General features: G+C 39.2%; 1 protein-coding gene across 27 annotated transcripts in view; it reads right to left on the bottom strand.

Moving 5' to 3' along the window:
• TRPM3 (transient receptor potential cation channel subfamily M member 3) overlaps positions 1-25339 on the bottom strand; it is a 920173-nt gene that overhangs the window by 239916 nt on the left and 654918 nt on the right. For 13 of the 27 annotated variants that reach the window (XM_037997448.2, XM_073021525.1, XM_073021526.1 and 10 more), the window contains exon 7: positions 23979-24053. The exons of the other annotated variants lie outside the window; for them this stretch is intronic. In XM_037997448.2, the coding sequence (XP_037853376.1) occupies positions 23979-24053 (75 nt within the window). The remainder of the gene's footprint in view (positions 1-23978; positions 24054-25339) is intronic. 27 annotated transcript variants of the gene reach the window in all.

Here is a 25339-nt window from a genome sequence, read left to right as displayed (position 1 = left end):
CATAAAAATGAGCTGGTCTTAGAGGGCACACACAGCAGTTATCTTAAAAAAGAAATAATCAAAATTCTGTACCACTTCCATAAATATAAACCAAAATAAAACAACTCTTGGACATCTGAGTTCTCCCTTTTACTTCTTTTGCATTGGTTTTGTCTGATATCAAGAAACTGCGTCCCCGTAATGAGTAATAGTTTAGGATTTGGTTTCTTGCTCGGGTAAAAGATATTTTTGACTTATGTGACCTGTTTTACTTCTAAAGTACAAATACTTTAGTCTCCTAGGGCTTTATCTCCTTTAACTTGATGTTTTTCCTGGTTTGATTTTCATCTTAAAGGAATGATCCAAAATGCCAGTTACACAAAACTGGGTGCTATTTTGTATGTCCACTTAAAACATGTAAAAGAAAGCGATGACTGTTGATCAAGGCAAGATGCCAAGATTTCTTTCAGTTCCTAGAGGGAACTGGGAGAGAAAAGTGACCTGGGGACCCATTCGTTTTCTGTGGATGGGGAGGTCTTGAGAATTACTCTTTCAAATCCAAGGAGAGGGAAGTGAAAGGCCTTGTTGTTCTGTCTTGACCCAGGAGCCCTTAGTGACTCAAATGATACGTCTCCTTAAGGCTCTCTTTGGGTGTCTGTAAAGGAGATACTTTCCTTATTGCTGCTGATTATGAAGATTGAGTAAATTCCTGTTGAAAGGGACTTTAAAGATACAGGGCTGGCCAGGCACGGTGGCTCAAGCCTGTAATCCCAGTACTTTGGAAGGCCAAGGTGGGCGGATCACCAAAGGCCAGGAGTTTGAGAACAGCCTGGCCAACATGGCAAAACCCTGTCACTACTAAAAATACCAAAAAAAAAAAAAAAAAAAAAAAAATAGCTGGGCATGGTGGCTGGTGCCTCTAATCCTAGCTACTCGGGAGGCTAAGGCTAGAGAATAGATTGAGCATGGGAGGCGGAAGCTGCAGTGAGCCAAGATCACACGATTGTACTCCAGCCTGGGCAGCAAGAGTGAAACTCCATTTAAAAAAATAAAAAAAAAAAAACAAAAAGATTAAGGGCTAACTTGAAATGTTAATACAACATTTCTCTTTGGGAGGAAAATTTGTTGTCATAAAAATATCCACCCCATAGAGATTTGTATTTTGTAACATGCCTTCGAAAAGATAGCCTGTTTTCCATTGTTAAAGGTTATTTTATGAGGTATTTCTCAAAGTATTACGTTGGTGCAGAAGTAACTGTGTTTTTTGCCATGCTATTTATTTTTCTCCCTTGATTTGCTTTAGCACATGCTCCTATGTCATTGACTTCGTATTAAGGAACAATACCCTATATCTGCTGTTTTATATCAAATGATATATTTAGACCCATTCTAGGATCTTCTAAGACATCCTAGAATTTGCCAAGTTCTGATTCTTGGATTCTGTAGGTGGAATCTTTACTCCAACTCACAAACCAAGTGTGATCCACTCAGTGTTCTCGTGCAGGGAGAAGTACTTAGCATGGACCTGCTACCGTGTTCCAGTGATCTAGCATCTACAAGACAACAGGAAGATGGCTGGAAACCTCCTTTCCCTTTGAGAGCATACATAGTGAAAGGATCAAATTTCACAGGCTGATTTGTTTGAGAGTAATACATGGTCAGTTTATTCTCTGTCAATATATTTGTCAATGCATCAAAATATTGTAACTTCTAGAAGTACAGAAAGATTTTCAGGATAATGGTTTCCTATATTTGAAATAAAACTAATTACCAATTAAAATGATGAAAAGAAACATATTAATCCAGAGTTGAACACACACACACACACTCTTAGTCAAATTTGGTGCCAAAAATTGAATGGAGCAAACTGTCATCTTTTTCATAAATATTGACTATATCTATGCTTCTAAATTCTCTCTTATTTTTTTCAGTGATAATACATGGACATTTTTTTCATGGATAATGAAAGCTTTTATAGGCTACAAACAAAAGCAGTTTTGAATTTCTTAGTTATGAGAGGTAGAAAATCAAACTACGCCTAAAACTATCATGCTTAGTTTAAGTTAAACAAGGTATGTTAACATTAAGCCTTTCTGTCAGGTCACACACACACTTACACATATTGTCTTTATTTCTGGCAAAAGAAAATGACATCAGATAACTAGTAATGACCTAAAGAAGTCTGTAGCCTATTCTTAGAATATGTTTGTGAATTTGATGAAAGCTAGGGACCCTTTCTCCAGAAAAGTAAACATACATGTGGGTAGACACAAACACGTTTCTACGCAATTTCAGGGGCTTTATGGATCCTTGAAAACTATCTTAGCTGATCATAAGCCTGTGAATACTTTTTTAATAGATCCTTGCAAAACCCCACCTTAAATTAAGCATATTGATAGATCTGGAATGGGCATCTGTTTGTGTTATTTTGTGAAACTCACTGAGGCCTCTGACACAAGTTCTAGGATAAATTTTTGAACAAAATTCTATGCCCAGGAGGACTATATCACATTATTGCTGCCCAGTTATATTGATTGGCTAAACCTTCCACAGTGAAACACTGTGTATAGCAGTAGTCTCCAACCTTTTTGACACCAGGGACTGGATTCATGGAAGACAATTTTTCCATGGACTGTAGAGGGGGGATGGTTTTGGGATGGTTCAAGTATATCACATTTATTATGTACTTTACTTCTATTATTATTACATTGTAATATACAATAAAATAATTATACAACTCACCATAATGAGGAATCAGTGGGAGCCCTGAACTTGCTTTCTCATCTAGGGTTCCCATGGTCCCATCTAGGGATGATGGGAGACAGTGACAGAGCATCAGGCATTAGGTTCTCATGAGAAGCATGCAGCCTAGATACCTCGTATGCACAGTTCACAATAGGGCTCATGTTCCTATAAGAATCTAACCTGCAGCTGATCTGATAGGAGGCAGAGTTCAGGTGATAATGTGAGTGATGGGGATTGACTGTAAATACAGACGAAGCTTCGCTCACTTGCCAGCCACTCACCTGTGGCCTGGCTCCTAATAGGACATGGACTAGTACCAGTCTGTGGACAGGGGATTGGGGACTCCTGGATAGGATATCACCCCACTCTCTCTCCAGTCTCCTCTTTCTTTCTTGTTTTTCTTTTTCTGTTCACACTATTTTTTTTTTCTAAATTACAGCTCGAATATAGGATATTTAAAAAACTCTAGCAAGATTCACAATCTTACAAATTAGAATCTGCAGGATAAGACTTCACAGAAAAGAAACAGCTTTTTAGAATGTCAAGAATGCTACATTTTTTATTTGTGACATAAAGAAAACATTTTGGGAATCCACTGCATATCCAGCTGGGCTGGATTCATAGGGCTCACTGCCATTTTCTTTATGCCGATAAAGAAACTGATGTAAGTTCCTTTGAAGAGTCTTACAAATTTGTGTCTCACTCAGCTAAACCTACTGGCCATTCATTGAAGAATAAAATAAAAGGTTGTTTAGATTTAATTTAAAAAATACAGTCTGTAGGAAAAAAAAATACCTAGATTCTCCCAGGTCCCCTTTGTGGTGAATACTTGTTCTTGGGTTTTGGAATAAAGTAAGCCAATTCCTTAATTGATTGCAGTCATTTTTCATTTTCTACCATCACCAAAGACTTGTCATAGTTCTCAGAACTTTCCATTAGAATTTTATTTGAGAGCAATATAAGGTTGCTTTAAGCAGGAATAGGCAAGATGTTTGCCACACTCTCCAGCTTTTGCAATTTTGGAACGGAAGCATTAGAGCATCCGAAAATGTGAGCTTGAGTAACAGATTTAACAGCTCTGCGTTCTACAGGATTTTAGGTTACCCTAGGGCTTTCTAATTACATACTGAACCCTAAGTCCTTGCATAAGATAACCTCTTAGATTTTTGTCACATTTTGTTTCAACTGCTAGGCAATTCAGCCGGGACTCCCAATAAAGCTAAAAGTGTCTAAATTGCCATAAGAAAAGACTGGGCAAGGCATCGTGAGGGAGAGAGATGGCAGGAATGAAAGAAAGTCTCAAAATTCTAAGCAGTCTTTCTTCTTCTTTTTCTTTTTTAACAGCAACTAACTCTCTCTGCTGATACGAGACCATAATCTATGATCAGCTTAGCTATTTGTGAAAACATTTGTTGTGTAATAGTAAAATGCCTGGGTAACTAAGAATTTCGAACAAACTAAATTAACTCTTGGGTTTTATGTCAAGGCCACCCACAGATGATCTAAAGTACTTATGGGCCTGAAAGATAATCTATTTGCTGTTGGAAACTGGCTCATATTTACATGGAGATAGAGCATAGAAGATCATTCTCTACCTACATCTTAATGACTACGGGCCACAGATTATTACAGTATAGGTCACTTAAAAAGGGGATTTGCAGTTTAAGTGAGAGATAAGTTCCCGAAGATCTTGAATAATTCAATACTAAGTCTATCAGTGGTGGCTAGATACTTGTGTTTACTAGCTAAAGCCATGTCCCAATAACATGAACACAGTTAGCAATTCCTCACCTTGCCAGCTCCAGGGTTACGTGATTTTTGTTGATTTAAAAATCTGTGTAGAGAATTCATGTGTTTTGACATTATGCATCCATGGAGAGAGAGCAGTCAAGCTATTTTGCCTCGTTTTAATGGGTACCAATTTACTGCCTACTTGAGAAATAATGGCTGAAATTTGCACACTACCACAGCTCTTTACAAATAGTTTCAGAATTAGATTCTTGATGTCCTTAACTATTTAGTGCATTTCTTCTGTGGTCTGGAAAGTGTGAGATGAATTTATGAAAACTACATAAATCTGCTAATCAGTTGTGCCTGCAAATAGTCAAAAGTATTTTTTTTTTCTTAGTAAGTTTAAGGTGCTTCTTGCAATTAGGAAGATTCCCAGTTGTGAATACATGAATATTCAGGTACAACTGTGGAAATATTATTGTACAGACAGAGAATATTTTAATATATTATATTTTTGCAAAAGGAAATCTGACTAGAAATCTTTGAGTTATTTAGGAGCAGAGTGAGCCCAAGAAAATATCTAGGGATGACATTTGAAAATAAATGCATTTCATTTTAACTAGAAGGTCTCTTAGGTCTTCTACGGAGGCAGGTATTTTGGATATTTTGGGTATTGCCTTCATGTTATAGAGTTAGGAGAAATTATCTATTCAAGACAGCCTAACTATAACTGGAATGTGTCTGACCTTACTTGTAAATGGGTAATAAACTCAGATATCTTTTAGTGAAAAGCTGTGATGTAGCCGATTGGTGAATGCCAGATCCAATGCAAACCAATCCTGCACGCTATATATTTTTTTGCCACTATAATCCTGCACCTAAATTGATGCTCAGGAAAGCATTTGGAAATAGGAAGTACCACACAAGCTATTAAACAGTCGACACGCAACAAAATGTTTCACTTCTAAATATTTATGGTTCTCTAGACAGAAAGAAATTCCTTGAAAGATGGCTTGGGTCCTTCCCTGAGGTTGGAACTTCCCAAGGCATATGTTTCCAACCCACTTTGGGACTAGGCAAGGGTAAAAATAACATGAATTTCTTAAATGTCTTTTTCTCTTATTACCAGTTTCTATGGCAACTCCCTTACTGATATTTAACTTAATGGACCCCCTCTATATACAATCTTTTCATATTGAAAGCTAATAACAATACTCTAGAATAACATGCTTATATATTTTATCTTGGCATGTGAAATTTTAGCAAATTTGGCTGGAGATATGGGGATGTCAAGCCACTGAAAATATAGTTTGGATTAACAAGAATGACTTCCTCAGACAGTGATAAAAAATTGAAAACTGATGGTGCATAGCATATCTTTTCCTAGGAACTGAGAATGCAGAATATATTAAATTAATATGGCAAACTTCATATTTTTTTCTGTTTGTTTTCAATACTGCTAAATGGATCTATTTTGTGCATTATCAATGCTCCAGGCATTTTCACAGCAATCCTGTATTAATGCCCATTGACTGGCCTTCTTTTGGGGCATTGCCTTCTTCCTTTGCTTTTCTATCTAGTAATCAGAGGACAAAGAACAGAAGCTGGGCAGTGGATGAGTGGATTGAATGGGAACTTTTCAGGCCTATTCATAGTCACTTGTCCACGGTTCCTGCAGAGTCCCCTATTCACCAGAGCAGACAAAGTTTTTTGTGTAAAGGCTACATAGTAAATATTAATATTTTAGACATTGTAGGCCAAAGGGTGAAATAGAGAAAATTGTCATTGTAGGCCAAAGGGTGAAATAGAGAAAATTGTGCAGGTATTTACATAATAAGAGAGAAAAAATTTCTACACAATTTTGTATAATTAAAATTCAAAATACAACTGAATATATATTTGTTTTAAAATACAGGCCTACTAATAAAAATGGGATTTTTGTATAAATGCTGAAGTTTGAATTTCATTTAGTTTTCATGCCACAAATATTATTATTTTATTTCCAAACATTAAAAAATATAAAAGAACTTCTTAGCCCATGGGCTAAATAAAAATAGGGTGGGCTATAATTTGCCAACCCTACATATAGACATGTTTCTGCCTCCTTATAAAAAATACCCATTTATGGCTGGCCACAGTGGCTTATGCCATAATCCCAGTACTTTGGGAGACCAAGGTGGGAGGATCACTCGAGCCCAGGAATTCAGGATCAACCTGGGAAATATAGCAAGAACCTGTCTCTACAAAAAATATTTTTAAAAATTAGTAGGGTGTGATAGCATGTGCCTGTAGTCCCAGCTACTCAGGACCCTCAGGTAGGAGAATCACTTGAGCCTGGGAAGTCAAGGCTGCAGTAAGCCCTGAAGATGCCATTGCACCAAAGCCTGAGTGACAGAGTGAGGTTTTGTCTAAAAAAATATATATATATACACACACACACACACAACATATGTATATGTATGTATATACACACATATATACATACATATATATACCCCTTTATATACATACATACATATAATCCCTTTATGTACTCTGCACGAGATTATCATGATCAAACGTTCCTCTCCCCAGCCACCCTCTGCTTGCTCTAAGGCAGCCTTCACCTGTCCTTTGTCCTGAAGGTCCACATGAGCTGTTTTCTAACTGAAAACCTGGCAGGAAGAGCATACAGACAGTGCTTCACTTAGAATGATTTGACTTGCAATTTTTCAACTTTGCAGTGATGCGAAAGTGATACATATTTAGTAGAAATCATACTTCTAGTACTCATACAACCATTCGTTTTTCATTTCCAGTATCATTTTCAATAAATTACATGAAATATTCAACACTTTATCATATAATAGACTTTGGGTTAGATGATTGTACCCATGTGTAGGCTCATGTAATTGTACCCATGTGTAGGCTCATGTAAATGCTCTGGGCACGTTTAAGGTGGGTTAGGCTGTGCTACAATGTTTGGCAGGTTGTGTATTAGTTGTGTTTTCAACTTAAAATTGTTTGATTGAACATAACCCCATCATAATTGGAGGATTGTCTGTACTTGGACTTGAGGGTCTTTCATACGAGAATTTGGGATAGCAGGTTTTTTTTTTTAAAGTGGGACTTTAAGATGAACTATTCAGGTCCATGCTGAGGGTAGACCCAATACCCTGTTTAGTGTCAGGAGGGGCTTCCTTTCCAGCATCACTGATGATTGTGTGGGAAGACTGTTTACTATATGGGAAGCTACTCTGCATCTCTCACGTAAAGAGAAAGGGAGTCACCTATGTGGGTTATCAAGAAACTTCACCCTGATAATGAAGGGCTTAGATAAGGTCTAAACCCCAGGGCAGAGAGAGAAATCACTCCTCTCTGAATATCCCCAGGTTCTGGAGAGCAGCACCACCTTCTACATTCCAATGAGGCTGGGCCTTTTGCCTGCTCCCTTCCTGGCATCATGGACCCCAAGGCTTGCTTGATTGCAGTGAGCCTTCCTGGAAGGGCTTTGCCCCTCACCACTCCCATCTCTATCCTGCACTCTGGAAGCCTTGACCAGTCTCACTCTCTCAGAGAAGGCTTTTCCTCAGGTTTTGGACTGCCTGTTTGCAACTGGGCAGAATTCTTCCATATTCTCATTCTCAGTTTCTGCTTTCTAGGTCCATGACTGTCTCTTTCCCCATGTGCCTGCTGGCTTCCCATCGACTCCCGTGTTCCCTGATTCACTCTCAGCATACGCTGCTCTATGTATTTTATCTCCCTGCTACTGTAAACCCCCACAGCCTTGCTGGACTTTACAAAGCTAACAACATACAAGCTGGAACCATGCACGTCCTAGAAGGGCAGAAATGCATCTTGATGTATATTGATACATAAAAAGTATACAGTTGGCCTTCTGCATCTGTGGGTTCCACATCTGTGGCATCAACCAACCATAGATCAAAAATATTCTGAAAAAAAATTATTTCTGTACTGAACACATACAGACATTTTTCTTGGTCCTCATTCCCTAAACAATAAAGCATAACAACTATTGGTGTAGCATTTACATTATATTAGGTACCATAAGTAATCTAGGGGTTATTTAAGATATCTGCAAGGGTGTGCGTAGCCTATATGCAAACACTATTTTATATAAGGGACATGAGCGTTCTCAGATTTTGGTATCTATGGGAGATTTTGGAACCAAACCCCCATGGACATTGAGGGATGTTTGTATACTGATATTCTATATAGTATTGAATATACAGAGTAGGTATATAATTCACAAAACTGTTTTGAATAATAAATGAATTATTATTTATAAAGCACTTAGAGCCTGGCACTTAAGAGTTTTATGCTTAAACACAAATATAAAGATGCTTATTTATATTTATTAAGCTTATACAAAGTTTCTGCTTTAAAAGTATAAATGATTCATGAAGAGAAAAGAAAAATGAATGCATTTTACACATTTAAACCAAAAGAAGGCTCTGGCAAACAAATGAAATAGGCTCTTCCAAAGTTTGAATACTCTCTCATGCAGACTGATAATATGCCAAGAAAGCCAAATTCCTTTCTCGTGTGTCCAAAAGGCTAACATTTTCTGATTTGGGATAGGTGGCCTTTTGTATCTCTCCCCGAACGTCTTCCCCCAGGGGTCTCTCCTTATTCATCAACCAGCTTGTTAAGTCTTTCGAGTTCTGTGGGTTGTAAGGAGATGTAAATGCTAAATAACAAAACCCATAAGCCAACTCCAAGTGTATTATATACTCAGAAGCTAACTTAGCTTTTTACATAATCAATGGGAGCTGTTATTCCCTTGTGGCCAGATGGCTCTGATTGAAATATTCTGCTATTAATGTCAATACATTACCAGGACATCCAAGCAGCAGTCCTCTGAATAATTTCAATAGAAAAAGATAGTCAATCCCTTGGGCTGTAAGACAAGTATTACTTTCATAAAAGGGAAAAGCCAACATTATTTTCTTTGGAGCCATTGTTGGAAGGCTGAATCTTTTAATGTAATCGATCTAAGTCTACAAGAAAACTCTCCCAAACAAAGCTATAGTCTCAGTCTCTGCTCTGTGCAAAACCCACATCAAAAGTCAGATCTTGCCTTCTCAAATGTAATCGGAGTGGTTTTAACTCATTTTACTTTATAATATGCTACCCATGCTCCCCTGCAAATGTTCCAGGATCTAAGTCCATAGTCCATACAAGTTCCTTGGCTTCTTGACAAAATTAATAAGGAGCAAAGCAGCTAAGGGAATAATGGATTGGCAAATCACAGAAAAGACCTGGTCAATGTTTCAGGGATGAGCAGGGCAGGAAGGTGGATGGTTATAGTGAGGGAAATGTTGCTGGTAGTATGCATGTTAATTTGCTTTCTCCAAATTATAAAAGTAATTTTTTTCTTTGTACCTATTGAAAGAGACAACAATTACTTCTACCTGTCCCAAATGCAAAAAGCTCTATTTTCTCTTCAAGGAATTTTGTTTTTGATGTTCTCTGAGAAACTTATATGCATCCTTCAGGTCCCAGGTTCAAAGACATTCTCATTGTGTGTCCTCATAGCATTTTCTTTTTAAAAGAAGCACATGCCAATGAGCATCCTTTATAAATTTGTCAATAAACTATGATGGTATTAAAGAAAAACTTCTTATAGTGCCTTACATATAGCTTTTGAAGTTTTATCACATTAATTTCATGAGTAATGACTTTTGATGTGGGTTTTGAACACAGCAGAGATGACTAGGCATCTCTTTTCTCTATTAGGTATTTATTTCTGTATTACCAACATGTCATACAATGCTCTGCATGTCGTAGTTGCTCACTGACATTTGGGGTACAAAGGAAGGTAGGGGGCTGGGCATGGTGGCTCATGCCTGTAATCCCAGCACTTTGGGAGGTCTAGGCAGGAGGATCACTTGAGCCCAGGAGTTCAAGACCAGCCTGGGAAACATAGGGAGATCTTGTCTCTACAAAAAAATTTAAAAGTTAGCTGGGCATGGTGGTATGTGCCTTTCGTCCCAGCTACTTTGGAGGCTGAGGTGGGAGGATTGCTTGAGCCCGGGAGGTCAAGGCTGAAGTGAGCTGTGAGCGATTGTGCCAGTGTGCTTCAGCCTGGGTAATAGAGTGAGATCTTGTCTCTTAAAAAAATAAAAAGGCAGATAGGTTAAATGACAATGTAATTATTTCCACAGAAATTTTAAAATTATTTATGATAGGAATAATTTTCTCTTCATCAACTGACCTGCAATGCAAAGTAGACAGATATGATTTAAATTCTCATGATACATATGTAACAAACCTGCACATTATGCACATGTACCCTATAATTTAAAGTATAATAATAATAATAAAAAGAAAATGTGGTATATGTACATGTGGAATACTACTCAGCCATAAAAAAGAATAATGTCTTTTGCAGAAAATAAATAAATAAATAAAAAATAAATTCTCATGAAATCAGGAATTATACCAAATGCCCAGTGTCTGTGCTCACTGGGTTTCCTGTGGGCTACTGAGATTGCTTCCTGACTGACTTCCCTAATATAATGATCCTCACTTAACTGCTAGCTGTCACTCACAAATACAGTCTTTCTGTAAAAATACAGTGGGTTTTTAGGAAAAGCCCATTGTTTTTAGGAAAAGCCCACTCCTTTAGTGTGATATGGAAGACTCTCCTTGTTCTGCACCCAACCTTCATTTCCCCGTCTCCTTCCAGAGTTCTCTCTCCACCTGATCCTAGTCTCACCAGAGTATCCTCACCATCTTCCATGCAGGGGGACTTTTAAACTTTCTCTTAGCCACACCAATTTTCAGATGAGTATCTTTCCTCATTCCTGGTTTCAAGAGGAGGAATTTTTCCTATGTATACCCCTGGACTTTCTCTGCCCCTTTACTTACTTGGCTACCCAGTGAATTTGAAAAGACTAACTGGGTTTGCTTAGCTCTGCCTGGCTCTGTTTCCTCTTGACATCTGCCTGCTTTCAGAGAACCTGAGATCTCCCAGCTCCTTCGGGGACCCAGACCCTGAAGATGTGCACTGAGGTGAGGAGGTGAAGACTCACCATAGGATTCTGCCCAATTTTGGAGTGTCATTAAGCCCACTCGGCCAATAAAACTAAAGTCCCATCTGTTCACTTATCCCCTATAAGTAATTTTCAATGATATCTTGAGTTCCGCCAAGCACTTCTTTTATTTCTCGAATTGGTCAGAACTTGGATGCTGAGAAGGGATACTATTTCTTTCTTTCTTTCTTTCTTGAGATAGGGTCTCACTCCATCACTCGGGTTGGAGTGCAGTGGCATGATCTTGGCTCACTGCCACCTTGACTTCCCAGGCTCAACCGATCCTCCAACATCAGCCTACAGAGTAGCTAAGACCACAGGCAGGCACCACCACACCCAGCTAATTTCTGTATTTTGTGTAGAGACAGAGTTTTGCCATGTTGCCCAGGCTGGTCTAGAACTCCTGGGCTCAAGTGATCTGCCTGCCTTGACCTCTCAAAGTTTTGGGATTACAGGTGTGAACCACCATGCCTGGGCCCCTGAGGGTACTATTTAACCCCTCAGAGACCCTTAAGTCAAACTTCATAGTTCAGATGTTACCAGTTCCTGAGGCCCTTCCTAACTTCCTCAGCAGATATTAATTATTCATTACTTTATGATCCCATTTTTTAAAAAGCATGTCTTTTGGTGATTACTGTATTCCACCTTGCTTTAAGGAGAACTTCCTCCACTTAACTGTAAGTAAACTCATTCTGACAGACTCCCCAGCCCTCTCAGGTAACATTCTGGTTCTTACAGTGCCTCACACTCAAAAGGTAGTTTAAATACATGCTTGTGAAATAAAACAAAAATAAAAAGGTACAATGCTTAGGATCATACCTTAGGACTAGAAGAGATAAAGGGACGGGAGTAACATGGTAATCATGAAGGGGTTGCCTGTCATACCTCAACACTGTCGGAAGGTATCCTGCCAACATGAAGATGACAGCCAATTGGGTGGCCTCATGGTATCCTTTTACAGGCCTTAACTACGGGGTCTCAGCAGTGGTCAGAGACCTAGAGAAGAACATGCTGAGTGCCTTGGGTGGGTGTTTCCATTTCACCTGTCCATCTGGATTACATCCAAAAGAGCCCAGATTCTTAGGGACTTGAACAGCCAATTTCAATTCAGCCGTCCCACACTTTTAAATTGAAGCCTCGCTCTTTCTGGGTCAGAATTGAACCCAGCTAAAGTGACAAAGTAACTTGGCCACCAGGGAGAAGACATTAACAAAGGTTTACATTCTTCCCCTTGCTGGAAGGATGTCTACAAAGCTATGATTTCCTCCAGCTGAAATGGACAGGAACTATATGACTGAAATGGAAACCTAATTCCATTCCCACTGAGGGGATTGGTATGTTTTCACAGCTCAAAGGCTGTAAGCTAGGGATGACCTGCATTCACCACCAAGGTCATTAAAGTAACCATTATCATACATAAGACAAAGGAAAGGCAATGATTACTCTAGATCTAGTGATGGTATTTCATCCAATTTCTGACCCACAGTTGGGAAAAGTGATAAATTGTTACTCAATTATCTGGGCATCTTTTGTGAAAAATAACTTGTTAAGTCTAATCTGATCCAATCTTTACTGTGACTAAATCCTCAGTGAGAAATATGGATGACAACATTGTGGGGGACCTTCTTTTCTCTGGAAAAGGAGTTCCCTCCTTGTTTCCATGTGCAGGGAGCTCCATTAGAATGGCACATCTAGCCTCTGGTCTTTCCTTTACTTCTCTCCACATATAGAATTGAATAACCTGATTGGTGATGACTATTGTGTTTCTTGACTGGATAGAGCTAATCCTGCAGTAATGGGAAAATTAACTTATTTCTTCCTTTCCCTCCAGGGACCAGTGCCAATCAGTCATCTTGGTAAAAAATGTCAGCTACAGACCAATCTTTCTTCTCTGGTGGGGTTTCTTGGAGCTGAGGCAGGCCAGCAAATCCATCTGACCCTCACACTCAGTCATTGATTCCAACAACTTCATCATTAATAAAAATGATATTTTGATCTCCACCTGCCTGACTGTGGTGTCTAGCTCTCAATTTGAAGGCTTGATACTTGATTGTATCCAGTCAAGATTGGGATACAGTTTACTGGGTCTCTCTAAACTCCAACACCATGAACTGCAATACAGTCATTTGTTTCTGACATTCGCTTTGCAGCATCACTGAACAAAGTTGAGCCTCTGGTTCAACTCTGAACATGAACTTTTTTTTTTCAAGTACAAATATTACTTTCTCTGAAAGACAATTTTTTCTTGAAGTCCTTAATTTCTGCATCTTAGAAACAAAAAACAACTGCAACATGGCAGCATGTTTAAAAAGCTCATTACAAATGGAACTAAAAACAAAGTTGCTTGTGGATTTCTGGGTTGTAGTGGATGATTTAATGTAATGAAGTCCACTGGGCCAATTGAATGTAGATAGTTTATACCAGTCATCCCAGAGTAATTATTCTGGATAAATTAATGTTATTCTCTCCCCTTAGGAGAAGTAGCCATTGCTGAGCACTGGCCGGGTGTCAGGCACTCAGCCAGGTGGGCTGCATATTTTAATCTGCTCAACAACCTTCTGATAGAGATATAGTTGGCCCTTGAACAACATGGGTTTGAACTGCATGGGGCCACTTACATGTAGATTTTCTTTTACCTCTGCCACTTCTTGAGACAGCAAGACCAACCCCTCCTCTTCTTCTTTCTTCTCAGCCTACTCAATATGAAGATGATGAGGATGAAGACCTTCATGATGCCCACTTCTACTTTGTGAAGAGTAATGTATTTTCTTTTCCTCTTCCTTATGATTTTCTTAATATGATTTTCTTTAGCTTACTTTATTGTAAGAATACAGTATGTAATATACAAAATATGTGTTAATTGGCGGTTTATGTTATAAATAAGACTTCTGATCAACAGTGGGCTATTAATAGTATTTTTTTTTTGAGAAGTCGAAAGTTATGCACGAATTTTTGACGAACCCTCTAAGGGCAGCATTGTTCAAGGGTCGACTGTATTGTCATTTCCATTTTACAGTTAAGGAAACTGAGGCAGAAAGGGTCAATTGCAAAATTCACACAACTAATAAGGTCAGAAATGGGTTTCAAGCAAAGTCCTGTTAGGAAACCTACAGTCTGAATTCTTGATGCTCTACTGAGTTGTCTCTCACTGAGGTGACCATCGAATTTGTCATACAATCAGGACATACTTGCAAGTAAACGGGTCATTATTAATAATTACTCAGGGATGAAAGGTGTAAACTAGAGTTATTTAATCCTGAACAAACCAGTATATACAGTCACTCTACCTTACTCATACCTTAGGGTCTCAAACTGGTTTCTGGTAGCTTTTAAATATAGATACAAATCTCAAATATTTAGAAAGGGACCCGCGTTTGTTCATTGTTCCTTCTCTTTCTGGCTTAAAAGGGCCAAGGCTCACTGTTGCCCCTCCCTGTTTCCTGGGATCAAGTTTCTCGCTCTAAATCACAGCTGTTCATTATCAGAGCTATTTCTTTCTTTAGCTACATGGAAATGAAGCTCCAGGGAAGGATTAGATCATTAAGCAAAGGAAAACAGCCGCAATATAGCAGCACCTGCATAAATCTTTTAAGGGGAAAATATAAATTGAATTTTTTTTTTCATGTTCTAGCATATCCTTGATGGTGCTGGAAATAAATCCTTTCTACTTTTCTCTCTTATAAATGAATGCCCTATCCAGAAACGAGATGATGAGGAATCAGGAGACAGTCATGGCCTAGAGACATGCAATGGGTGCTTTGGGTTCTTAATCACTGGAGTATTTAACCCCATATCCTACTTTGTCCTGCCTGTGAAACAGTTACTTGCTTCTTTCTATTGCTGCCACCAAAGGATCTATTTGATTGCAACAATAAGGGCTAATACCATTATTGTAGAAAGTAGACTATCTTAATGTTATAAATAAGAGACTGGCACTTTAAGGACTTTAAGGACTTTAGACTGATTCTAATGTGCAAAAACTAATTTATTCATTGAAAATTATCCCAATAAAGGGGTGTGTAGAAATCTCCACTTCGAATGTCTCTCAATTTTAGTGTGCATCAGAATTCCCTGAAGGAGGAGCGATTAAAACACCCACACTGCTGGACCCCACCTCCAGGGCTTCTGATCAGCAGGCCTAGAATAAGACCTGAGAATGTGCATTTCAAGGAAGTTTCCAACTGATGCTATTGTTGATGGTCCCAGGACCCATACTTTGAGAACCAGTGCCCCAGCGTAAAGCAGCAGGGAAAGGAGATTTTTGCCTGTGAAAAGAAGTGAAATCTAACGTGTGCTTCCTGGAGCAAATTAATGCAAAATTCCATGGAATGAGATTGAAATAACCATGAACAATGTTTTTTCCAGAAGTCTATTTTAAAGTCTAAACCAGGCATCAGCAAATTTTTTTCTATAAAGGGTCAAATAGCAAATATTTTCAGCTTTCAGGCCAGATGGACTCTGTTGTAACTACTCAACTCTGTGGTTATAGTGACTATGTTGCAGTAAAGCTTTACTTACAAAAACAGATGATGGCAGGCTGGATTTGGCCCACTAGTTGTAGCTTGTTCACCTCTGGGTTTAACGTGATAAATTACATAAGGAAACATATATTAGTCTGTTAAGCCTGAGTGTGCCTGTGATCAATGAGAAACTAACCACGTTGGAAATCTGGCTGTATAAGCCAATCTTTGATGCCTATTTTGGTTGTACAGGATTGATACAATAAGCACTCTTATTATAGAGGCAAAGAGTGGGAGACATGCCCTGTTCTTGCAATCCAGTCCCTAAAACTAGCTGTCTGGGACTATTTGAAAACAACATGCTACGATTTTACCCTATTTTAACAGGGGTTTCACTGCACTAGTAAAAATTGCCTAGCTATATATTTAGTACCTTTACTATTTGGTGCTTTGCCTAAAAGTAAAGAATATCTTTTCTGCGTAGCGGGCTAATTTATTGAGTTGTTAATTAATTCAGATTGTGTTTTTCATTTGTTTTTCCTTCTTCTCATTTCGAAAGAGGCCACTGGGGTGTCTGTTCTCAGGAGAGGTTTGTGTTGCTGGCCAGAGCTGCTAGAGAACAGAACTTGCCTGGAGAACTTTTGTGGGAAAAAAAAAAAGTCCTAAGTCTACCAATTTTCTGAAGGGGAAGAAGAGGAGGGCAAGTGTCTTTGATGGGGGAGAAGTGGGAGCAGATGAGATGTGGAAGAAATGATCTGAGTCTTGGATGAGTGGGAAGAAGGGACTTGCAGTATCCCTGACAGTCAGTCCCCAGGTCTCTTCCTGCTTGGCCTGTCAGTAGCATTTGACACAGTTGGTCATTTCATTCCTTCCTCTTGGAAACACACTCTTCGCTTTGCCTTCCAGACAGTGTTGAAGGAAACCAGAATATTCCATTCTAAAATATGCCTCTTTGACATAAATATTTTTATGATACAATTTTTTAAAATTGTAGAAAGGGCTGCCTGAGCTCCCCTTTCTTACCTATAGCAAGCCACAACAATTCCTGGAGAGATTCTGCCTTGTCTCTGTTTACCTAAAAGCAGAATTACGAAGACAAAAGGTCTTTCTACCCTCCTCACTCCCACCTCTCCCACCTGAAAACAAGATAGAAGTTCTCTTTGAACAGACCTTTATCACCTCAGAGAGGAGCTAGAGTGAGGACATTTTACTCCGTATCAATTTACCTTTCCACATTTTCCCACCTCTAGGAGCCTAGGACTGACTGCCTCTTTGCCTTGTCACTTTCCCAAAATGTACTGTTCTGGCCAGGCGCGGTGCCTCACGCCTGTAATCTCAACACTTTGGGAGGCTGAAGCTGGCAGATCACTTGAGGCCACTAGTTCGAGATCAGCCTGGCCAACATGGCAAAACCCTAGTTCTACAAAAAAAAAAAAAAAAAAAAAAAATTGGGCATGGTGGCAGGCACCTGTAACCCCAGCTATTTAGGAGGCTAAGGCAGGAGAATCCCTTGAACTCAGGAGGCGGAAGTTCCACTGAGCCGAGATCGCACCACTGGGCAACAGAGAAAGACTACATCTCAAACAAACAAACAAACAAACACCCAAAAAACTATTGTTCTTTGTTGGATATACTATGTAAGTAGACTTCTAAACCACTGCTTTTGAACACATCCCCTGCGTGATGTGAACTGCATGTGTTAATAGTTTGTTTTTCTCTTTTTCTCTCATTATTTTGTAACAGAGGTTTGTCTCAGCTACAAACTTATAAGAGTTAAAGAAAATTCCATTTTCTCCCCTTCAGTGCTCTCTCCCAGTTTCTCTCTTACCTCACTAGCTGCTCCTTCTTCCTCTTTTTTGCTCCTTGCCTACCTGACGTCTGACAGTAAGACTGTCCCCAAACTCAGTTCTTGGTTGCTTTTCCTCCCCTTCCCTTCCCTTCTCCCCTTGTCCTCCCCATGACTCCATTTGAAATTTCGGCTCCTACTCTGCACTCCCTTTTCTGCTTTCTATCTCTCCTTGGCCCTTATCACTATTCAATACACTATATATTTTGCTTATTTTCTATCTCCTCCCCTGCAAATGCTAGCTCCGTAAAGGCAGGAATTACGCAGGCAACTTGTCTTAGGGGGACTGCTGTGAAGTCCACTGTGGCATGCTGAACCCTTCTGGCCAGTGATGGCAGCTGCAGATAGGGTCCCACTGGCTTTACTTTGGCATGGGAGTACCAGAGTCACCCACTTTGCAGAGATCAAGCAAGCATAGACAATTAATTTATCAGTGGTTACTTCGGCTGACAAAAGTTAAAAGGCTCTTTCTTAACATTCCAAGTACTCCGTAAGCACGAGAGAAGCAGCATGATCATGAGAGAGAGAGAGGAGAGAGGCAGAGGAAGGAGAAGGGTGGGGTGAGGGAGAGACGGGGGCAGTGGTGTGGGGGGGGGTGGGGGGTGGGGAGAGAGAGAGAGATAGAGACAGAGACAGAGACAGAGACAGACCGAGAGACCTAAAAAAGGTTAAGATTGACTTTCCAAAAAACCAGGTGGAAAGGGTCTTGGAATTGGGTTTATTTGAATAAAAGAAAATGTTTACCAAGTGACATTTCCTACATACCTAAGTTTATGAACAATAATTCATACACCCTATAAGAGTTCTTATTACTTGAATAATGAAAAAAATAAAACAAATCCTGCTTTACATGTGCAAAAATAGAATCTAAGCATGGAAATACAAAGATAAAGTGAACTTTCTACTTCTCCCCAAACTCTTCATGCGGGCACGCCATGTTTAATTGCAGCTTGTTTCTCAGCCTCCCGCAGGATTTTATTATAAATTCTATCATGCACCAGAGTCAGTGTTCACTTCCTCTGTTCTCCCTCTGGGTGGAAGAAATGCTGCTAATGAGGAAGGGCTCAGCTCAGATTTGTTTGATGACCAGAAAAGCTGACTCTTCAATCTTTTCCTCCCTGTTTTAGCACAGGCACACCTGTTTGTTCACCCTGCCTCGTTCCAGCAGGAATTGCCCGGTACCCCATGTGAACCCAGAGATGCCAAGGCTCCTTAGCCAATGAGAGTTCTTGCTTCCTCTGCCTGCGATTTAGGACTTGAATGTTTGCCTGCTGGGCTGCAGCACGTGAAACTCATTACACAGCTTTGAAACCTGGCCTCCAACACAGAACGAGAACAGCCTGTTCATGAGGTGAAGAGCTGTTTGTTTCAGCTATGGGTGCCAAAAAAGAAAAAAAAAAAATCAACTGTTTTCTTATTTGGCTATTTTAGGGCATAAAATCTCTATTTTCCTCCTTTGCCTCAAGGGTTCATGATCTTGAGCTGAGGGTTCAAGGTTAAAAAGTTTTTGGCCGGTGACGGTGGCTCACGCCTGTAATCCCAGCACTTTGGGAGGCCGAGGCAGGTGGATCACAAGGTAAGGAGTTTGAGACCAGCCTGGTCAATATGGTGAAACCCTGTCTCTACTACAAATACAAAAACTAGCTGGGCGTGGTGGTGCATGCTTGTAGTCCCAGCTACTCGGGAGGCTGAGGCAGAAGATTCGCTTGAACCCGGGAGGCGGAGGTTGCAGTGAGCTGAGATCGTGCCACTGCACTCCAGCCTGGGCGACAGAGTGAGACTCTGTCGCAAAAAATAAATAAATAAATAAAAATTTAAAAAAAGTTTCTATTCTGTTAACAGCTATGACAACTATGACAACTTTATTAGTGACATCTGGGAGCACTATTTACAATCATTTCCCAAGCCTATAGGAATGATTCCTCAGTTTTACATCTATTAGTTTCAATGACTTGACATGATCTAAATAATACTTTGAAGAGACAGACAAATAATTATAAATCCTAAGAAGAGACTTTGAAGGGTCCTACGACAAAGTCCCTGATTTTAAGATGATTATCTCAAGCAAATTAAAATCTCAGCTTGCTTTTCTTTAAGATCCCCAGGGAATGAAACACCTTATCTTCCCTAAATATATCTCGCTATAAAACTGTTGATCATGGCAGAAAAGTGCTTGGTCAGCATAAGTTTTCCCATTAATTTTATGTGTGTCTAACTTTCTAAAATTAGCATCCTTTTCTACTAAATGGAATGATCCTAATCTGGACTGAAAAGCAACCATGGGCAATTATCATTTTGAATAAATGGAGGAAAGTCAATAGTTATTTCTTTCTCCGTAGAAATGGAAATACTGAGGTCATGGTACACTGACTGCTGTAAAATATATATCATTAGTTTCTCTAAATTCATAAGATAAAAATGATTTAACAATCATGATTCAACAGTCAACTTTCTCAGACTAAATGCTTTTATGCCCATGAATTGGAAGTATGCATGATGGTCTTTGCCTGTACATGTTGCTATTTATTTATCCCGAGTCTTCCTATGTCATTAGTGTTTTATGATTTGTCCTTTCTTTTTCTTATAGCTTTTTAGTATCTAATCCTTTCTATTACATCTTTGCATCAGGTTGGAAATCAGAGCTAAAAATAAAGCCAGGGAAATCAAATACTGATGCTTATAACAATTTATTGAGCACCTACTTGCATAGGCTAGGCAGTATGCAAGGTTTTCAGAATGACAACAATGAATAAGACACAGGCTGTGCTCTATAGGATCTCACAATCTACAGAAGATGGGAGACTGTGAAGGTAGATGGGAGACTATGAAGGCTCCATTCTACCAAAAGGAGCTGTATGTGGGAGAGGCTGATATACAGTGCAGCAAGAGCATGGAGGAGGAGGTGAATGTGGGCCCAGGAGGATACCAGGGGATGAGTTGGAGGGATGGGAGTTCTGATGAGATTACAGAGAAGAGATGATTTTTAATCTGAGACTTAGAAGAAATGTAGGTTTTGGCCAGGAAGTTAGAGTGAGAAGAGAATGAAATTTTAGCAAATGTCAGAAAGAGACAAAACCACATCCAGTAGGGTATATCATTTAAGGGAAACTGCAAGTAGCTTGAAATGGGTGGGACATAAGATCTACATGGTGTTATGTTAGGAGAAGAAGATATAAAATCAGATGAAAAACATGAAAGGTAGTTAGCAATGAAATAAGGAAGATATTGGGTTCCATCAAGATAACAGGTTTCTATGTTATGCTAGGAACCTATTGTATCTAACCACCAACAGTAAACTTTGCTGACTTTGAGACCAATGCCAGGCAAGCATTTGCGACCCAACTCTTTCTAATCTGAAAAGAGAGCTCAAAATTCTTCCCTGAATGTAAAAGTGTCTAAGAAGTCTTAGAATGGTGGACAGCTCTCCTGTTCAGACCTACTTGTTTACAAGAACTATCCCAGTCCCTGAACAACTAATTCCAATGTAGAAAAGTCTCTTTGCTGAAAAAAGGGAGGTCTTTAGCTTGAATAGGAAAATGGGTGAGATAAACATGACAAGCCAATACCAAGAAACCAGTTTCACTCAAATTTGTTCTGTTCCCTCAAAGTTATTTTTTTGGCTTCATTATTATCTTTATTGACAAAGTAACTTTTCTTTAACAAGCATGACAAATATTTCAGTGACACAGCCAACTGTGTCAAGTCATTTCATAAAATGAAGAAGGAGGGATATAGATTGTGTTGTTTTCTCCACACAATTTATTCCTTAGAGGGAAAACCCTCTAAAACGCAGGGAAAGCTTTAAACATGTTTACTTGAGAGCACCTGAAAAATGATGCCATTACAGTCTAAAGTGAACTAATCATCAATTTGGCATTTGTGTTTTGGAAGGCCTTTCCCTTGACTGAGGCAGTAGAAAGTTTGTGTGATTGGGCTGAACAGATTATAGCACCCACAGAAGGACATAAGATGCTCTTGATATACAGTCACGTGTTGCATAATGACACTTTGGTCAATGACAGACCACAGATACAATGGTGGTCCCATAAGGTAATAATAGAGCTAAAAAAATCCTATCACCTAGTGACATCTTGATGATCTTGACACTGTGCAGGCCTAGTTTAATGAGTGTGTTTGTGTTTTCATTTCTAAGAAAAAAATTAAAAAAAAAAAGGTAAAAAATTTTAAGAACAGAAAGAATCTCATAGGATCAGCAAATGAAGAAAATATTTGTGTATAACTGTATAATGTGCTTATGTTTTAAGCTAAGTGTTATTGCAAAATAGCCAAAAAGTTTAAAAAAATTAAAAAGTTTACAAAGTAAAAAAGTTACAGTTAGCTAAGGTTAATTTAGTTCTGAATAAAATTTAAAAAATAAATGTAGTATAGCCTAATTATATAGTGTTTATAAAGTTTACAGTAGTGTACAAAAATATTCTAGCACTCACTCAGTGACTCACCCAGAGCAACTTTCAGTCTTGCAAGCACCATTCATGGTAAGTGTCCTATTAAGGTGTACTATTTGTATCTTTTATATAATGTTTTTACTGTGTGTTTTCTATGTTTAGATACACAAATACTTACCATTGTGTTACAATTGCCTACAGTATTCACTACCACATAGTAACATGCTATACAGGTTTGTAGCCCACAAGCAATAGGCTATACCATATAGCCTAGGTGTGTAGTAGGTTATACCATCTAGGTTTGTGTAAGTACACTCTATGATGTTCGTGACAAAATCACCTAATGATTCATTTCTGAGGATACAGTATCCCCATCGTTAAGCGATGCATGACAGTATGTGTAACCTGTCCAGGGGAATCTTCACTTCCTTTTCAAGTTACATGGTTTGGACCCAGAACTATTAGTCTTTGAGAGTATATTTCACTCCTTCCTAATTCAAGAGCTCCCTGGATGAAGTTCTACTATGACCTTTAACATCCAGTGTTTCTAATCTCTCTCATGGGACAGTTATGGGCCCAATGATGGGAATTTTCATGTCATGGTTATCCCAATGCATTTGATGATGGTGCAATGATCAAAAAAGATGCCAGTGATGACAATTGAACGTCCCTTTGCCTTCCCAGCCTCCTTCATATATTCTCAGGCATAGGATGACAAAGGGAAGTCCACGAGTCACATGAAGAAAGACTGTAGCCATGGGTACACGATCAGGAGGTCCTCTGCTTGCCTCTACCACCACCCTCCTCTCCATCACCCTGTCCTATGGGTACACGATCAGGAGGTCCTCTGCTTGCCTCTACCCCCACCCTCCTCTCCATCACCCTGTCCTATGGGTACACGATCAGGAGGTCCTCTACTTGCCTCTACCACCACCCTTCTCTCCATCACCCTGTCCTATGGGTACATAATCAGGAGGTCCTCTGCTTGCCTCCATCCCCACACTCCTCTCCATCACCCTGACATATGGGTACATGATCAGGAGGTCCTCTGCTTGCCTCCATCCCCACGCTCCTCTCCATCACCCTGTTGTATTTCTTCCTAATGTTGTTTCTCCACCATCTTGCAACTAACCACCATCTTCTTCCCAAAGTTTTGCTTGATGACCCATTCCAACTGAATCAATGCTCAACTTGTATTTGGCACAGAGTTGGTGCTCAGAACAGTTGCTGAATGAAATAATGACCCTCAAACTCTCCAAGGTAACAAAACTTTAGGGGAGCCTTTCTTTTTAATGAGATAATTCTTCCATGTATAGGATGAAAGGAGAAAGTGTTTTGGAATTATGTCAGCCTAGGTTTGCACCCAGCTGTCCCACTAATCAGATTTAAGGCAAGGGCTTAACCTTTTGGAGGTGCCATTTATTCAACTGTATAAAAGGAAGATAATAATCCCTATCTTGAAGGGTTTTTGTGAGTATTAAAAGAGATAGTATATATGAAAATGCCTAGCATAGTACTTGGAACCTAAATAAATGCTTATTCCCTCCTAGTAGTGCCCCAGTAGTGCTGCCAAGCTGTCCTATATGGTATCTTTAGGATGACAAATAATAGGGAGTAACTAATTTCTGCTGTGGTTGAATGTCAGAAGAGATAGAGATAAAACAACAGTCGTAGGGAGTGATATTGTTAGGAAATTATAAAGGAAATGAAGACCTCTGTAGTTAATTTCTTGGAGTTTAAGAAGAAATTCACATTTTCCGTTAATTATACTTACCAACTGAGTCTAATTGGCAACTACCCCAAAATGAATAAAACAAGCGGGAGTCAAGAGAGAAAAACGGCAGGCATCCTGTCAAAAAATAAAATCTTTGAAATTTCTACACCCTATGGTTGCATACACATTTTATTAAAGCAGATGGATTACCCAATTTATATAAATTTATATATGTGATGGCAACTCAAGTCGCACAGTGAAACCTATGTAGAGCATCACCCAGCCCTTCTGCACCAGTTATATCTTGTCTCATCACTCCTTCAACTGGACAGGTCCTTAAAAACCATAGCCCTTTGCTGGAGGAAGTATCATTCTTTATTCTTTTCCAACCTAGATAGCTGCTGTGGTGGGGAAAGGGTCAAATGAGTTAATATCTGTTAAGTGCTTGTACTGATGCTTAGAATTTAGTAAAACCTCAAGAAATCTTAGTTGTTGTTACATTAATTATAATGATAATTATGAATCTTCCAATTCTGTGTTTTCCAGGAGAGGATAGGAATTGAATTCTTTCCTTCCCTGATTTTAATAACATTTTCTTGATTTCTAGAGAAATAAGTGTTCCAGTTTCAAGTGTTTACCTACTTTTGACTTAAAAGAACTATCCATTTAGAGGCTAATCTACCCAGTTTCTTTTCTTTTCTTTTTAAAAGAGGTATTGAAGCAAAGCTAACATATTACTCAACATGCATAATAGTATCTATTGGACTGATTCCTCTTTCTCTCTATGGCGAAGGTATAGATATAAATTATATCTACATCTATGACGATATCTACATATCTTCCAAAAAAGTCATCAAAACCATTTCAGTATAATTGGCAGGTTTCCTACCAATTTGGTTATTCTTTCCCAAACTGGGAGATAAATTTAATGGTAATATCATATTTCTGGAGTTGCTAAGCAAGCTAGCCTTTGGTCAGATGCCCTCAGAGGACCCCATGAGTTTGAACAGCTCTGCTCTGCCTTCATTTTGTTCCTTCCTTAGAAACAGCATTAAGGGAAGACCTCAAATCCTCAAGTTAGGTCTCTAGACCCTAGCTTCCTAGGATCAAGCTAGACTTCAAGAGCAACTTCACTTGTGGCAAATATCGGGAGGTAGGAGTTTGGTAGCTGGTAGCTGACTGGTGAGAGGCATGTAGGAACTCACCCACTTTTCATGAAACATCAACATCACTTGGTTATATGTCAGCGCCCATACCCTGGCAAAGTGGCCTTCTCATAAGAATGTACTCACCGGGGAAAACGCAAAGCAATATCCCTTGAAGCACAGACTCTAAGGGTTAGTTCCTCTGGATTCTCAACAGTTTGTAAAATGGCCAACCAAGAGCAACTACTGTACATTTTCCAGAAAGTTCCTAATTAG

The sequence above is a fragment of the Chlorocebus sabaeus genome, chromosome 12 (assembly GCF_047675955.1).
Source record: "Chlorocebus sabaeus isolate Y175 chromosome 12, mChlSab1.0.hap1, whole genome shotgun sequence".
Lineage (NCBI taxonomy): Eukaryota > Metazoa > Chordata > Mammalia > Primates > Cercopithecidae > Chlorocebus > Chlorocebus sabaeus.
The sequence above is the reverse complement of the archived record's forward strand: the minus strand, read 5'-3'. Positions and strand labels throughout refer to the sequence as shown.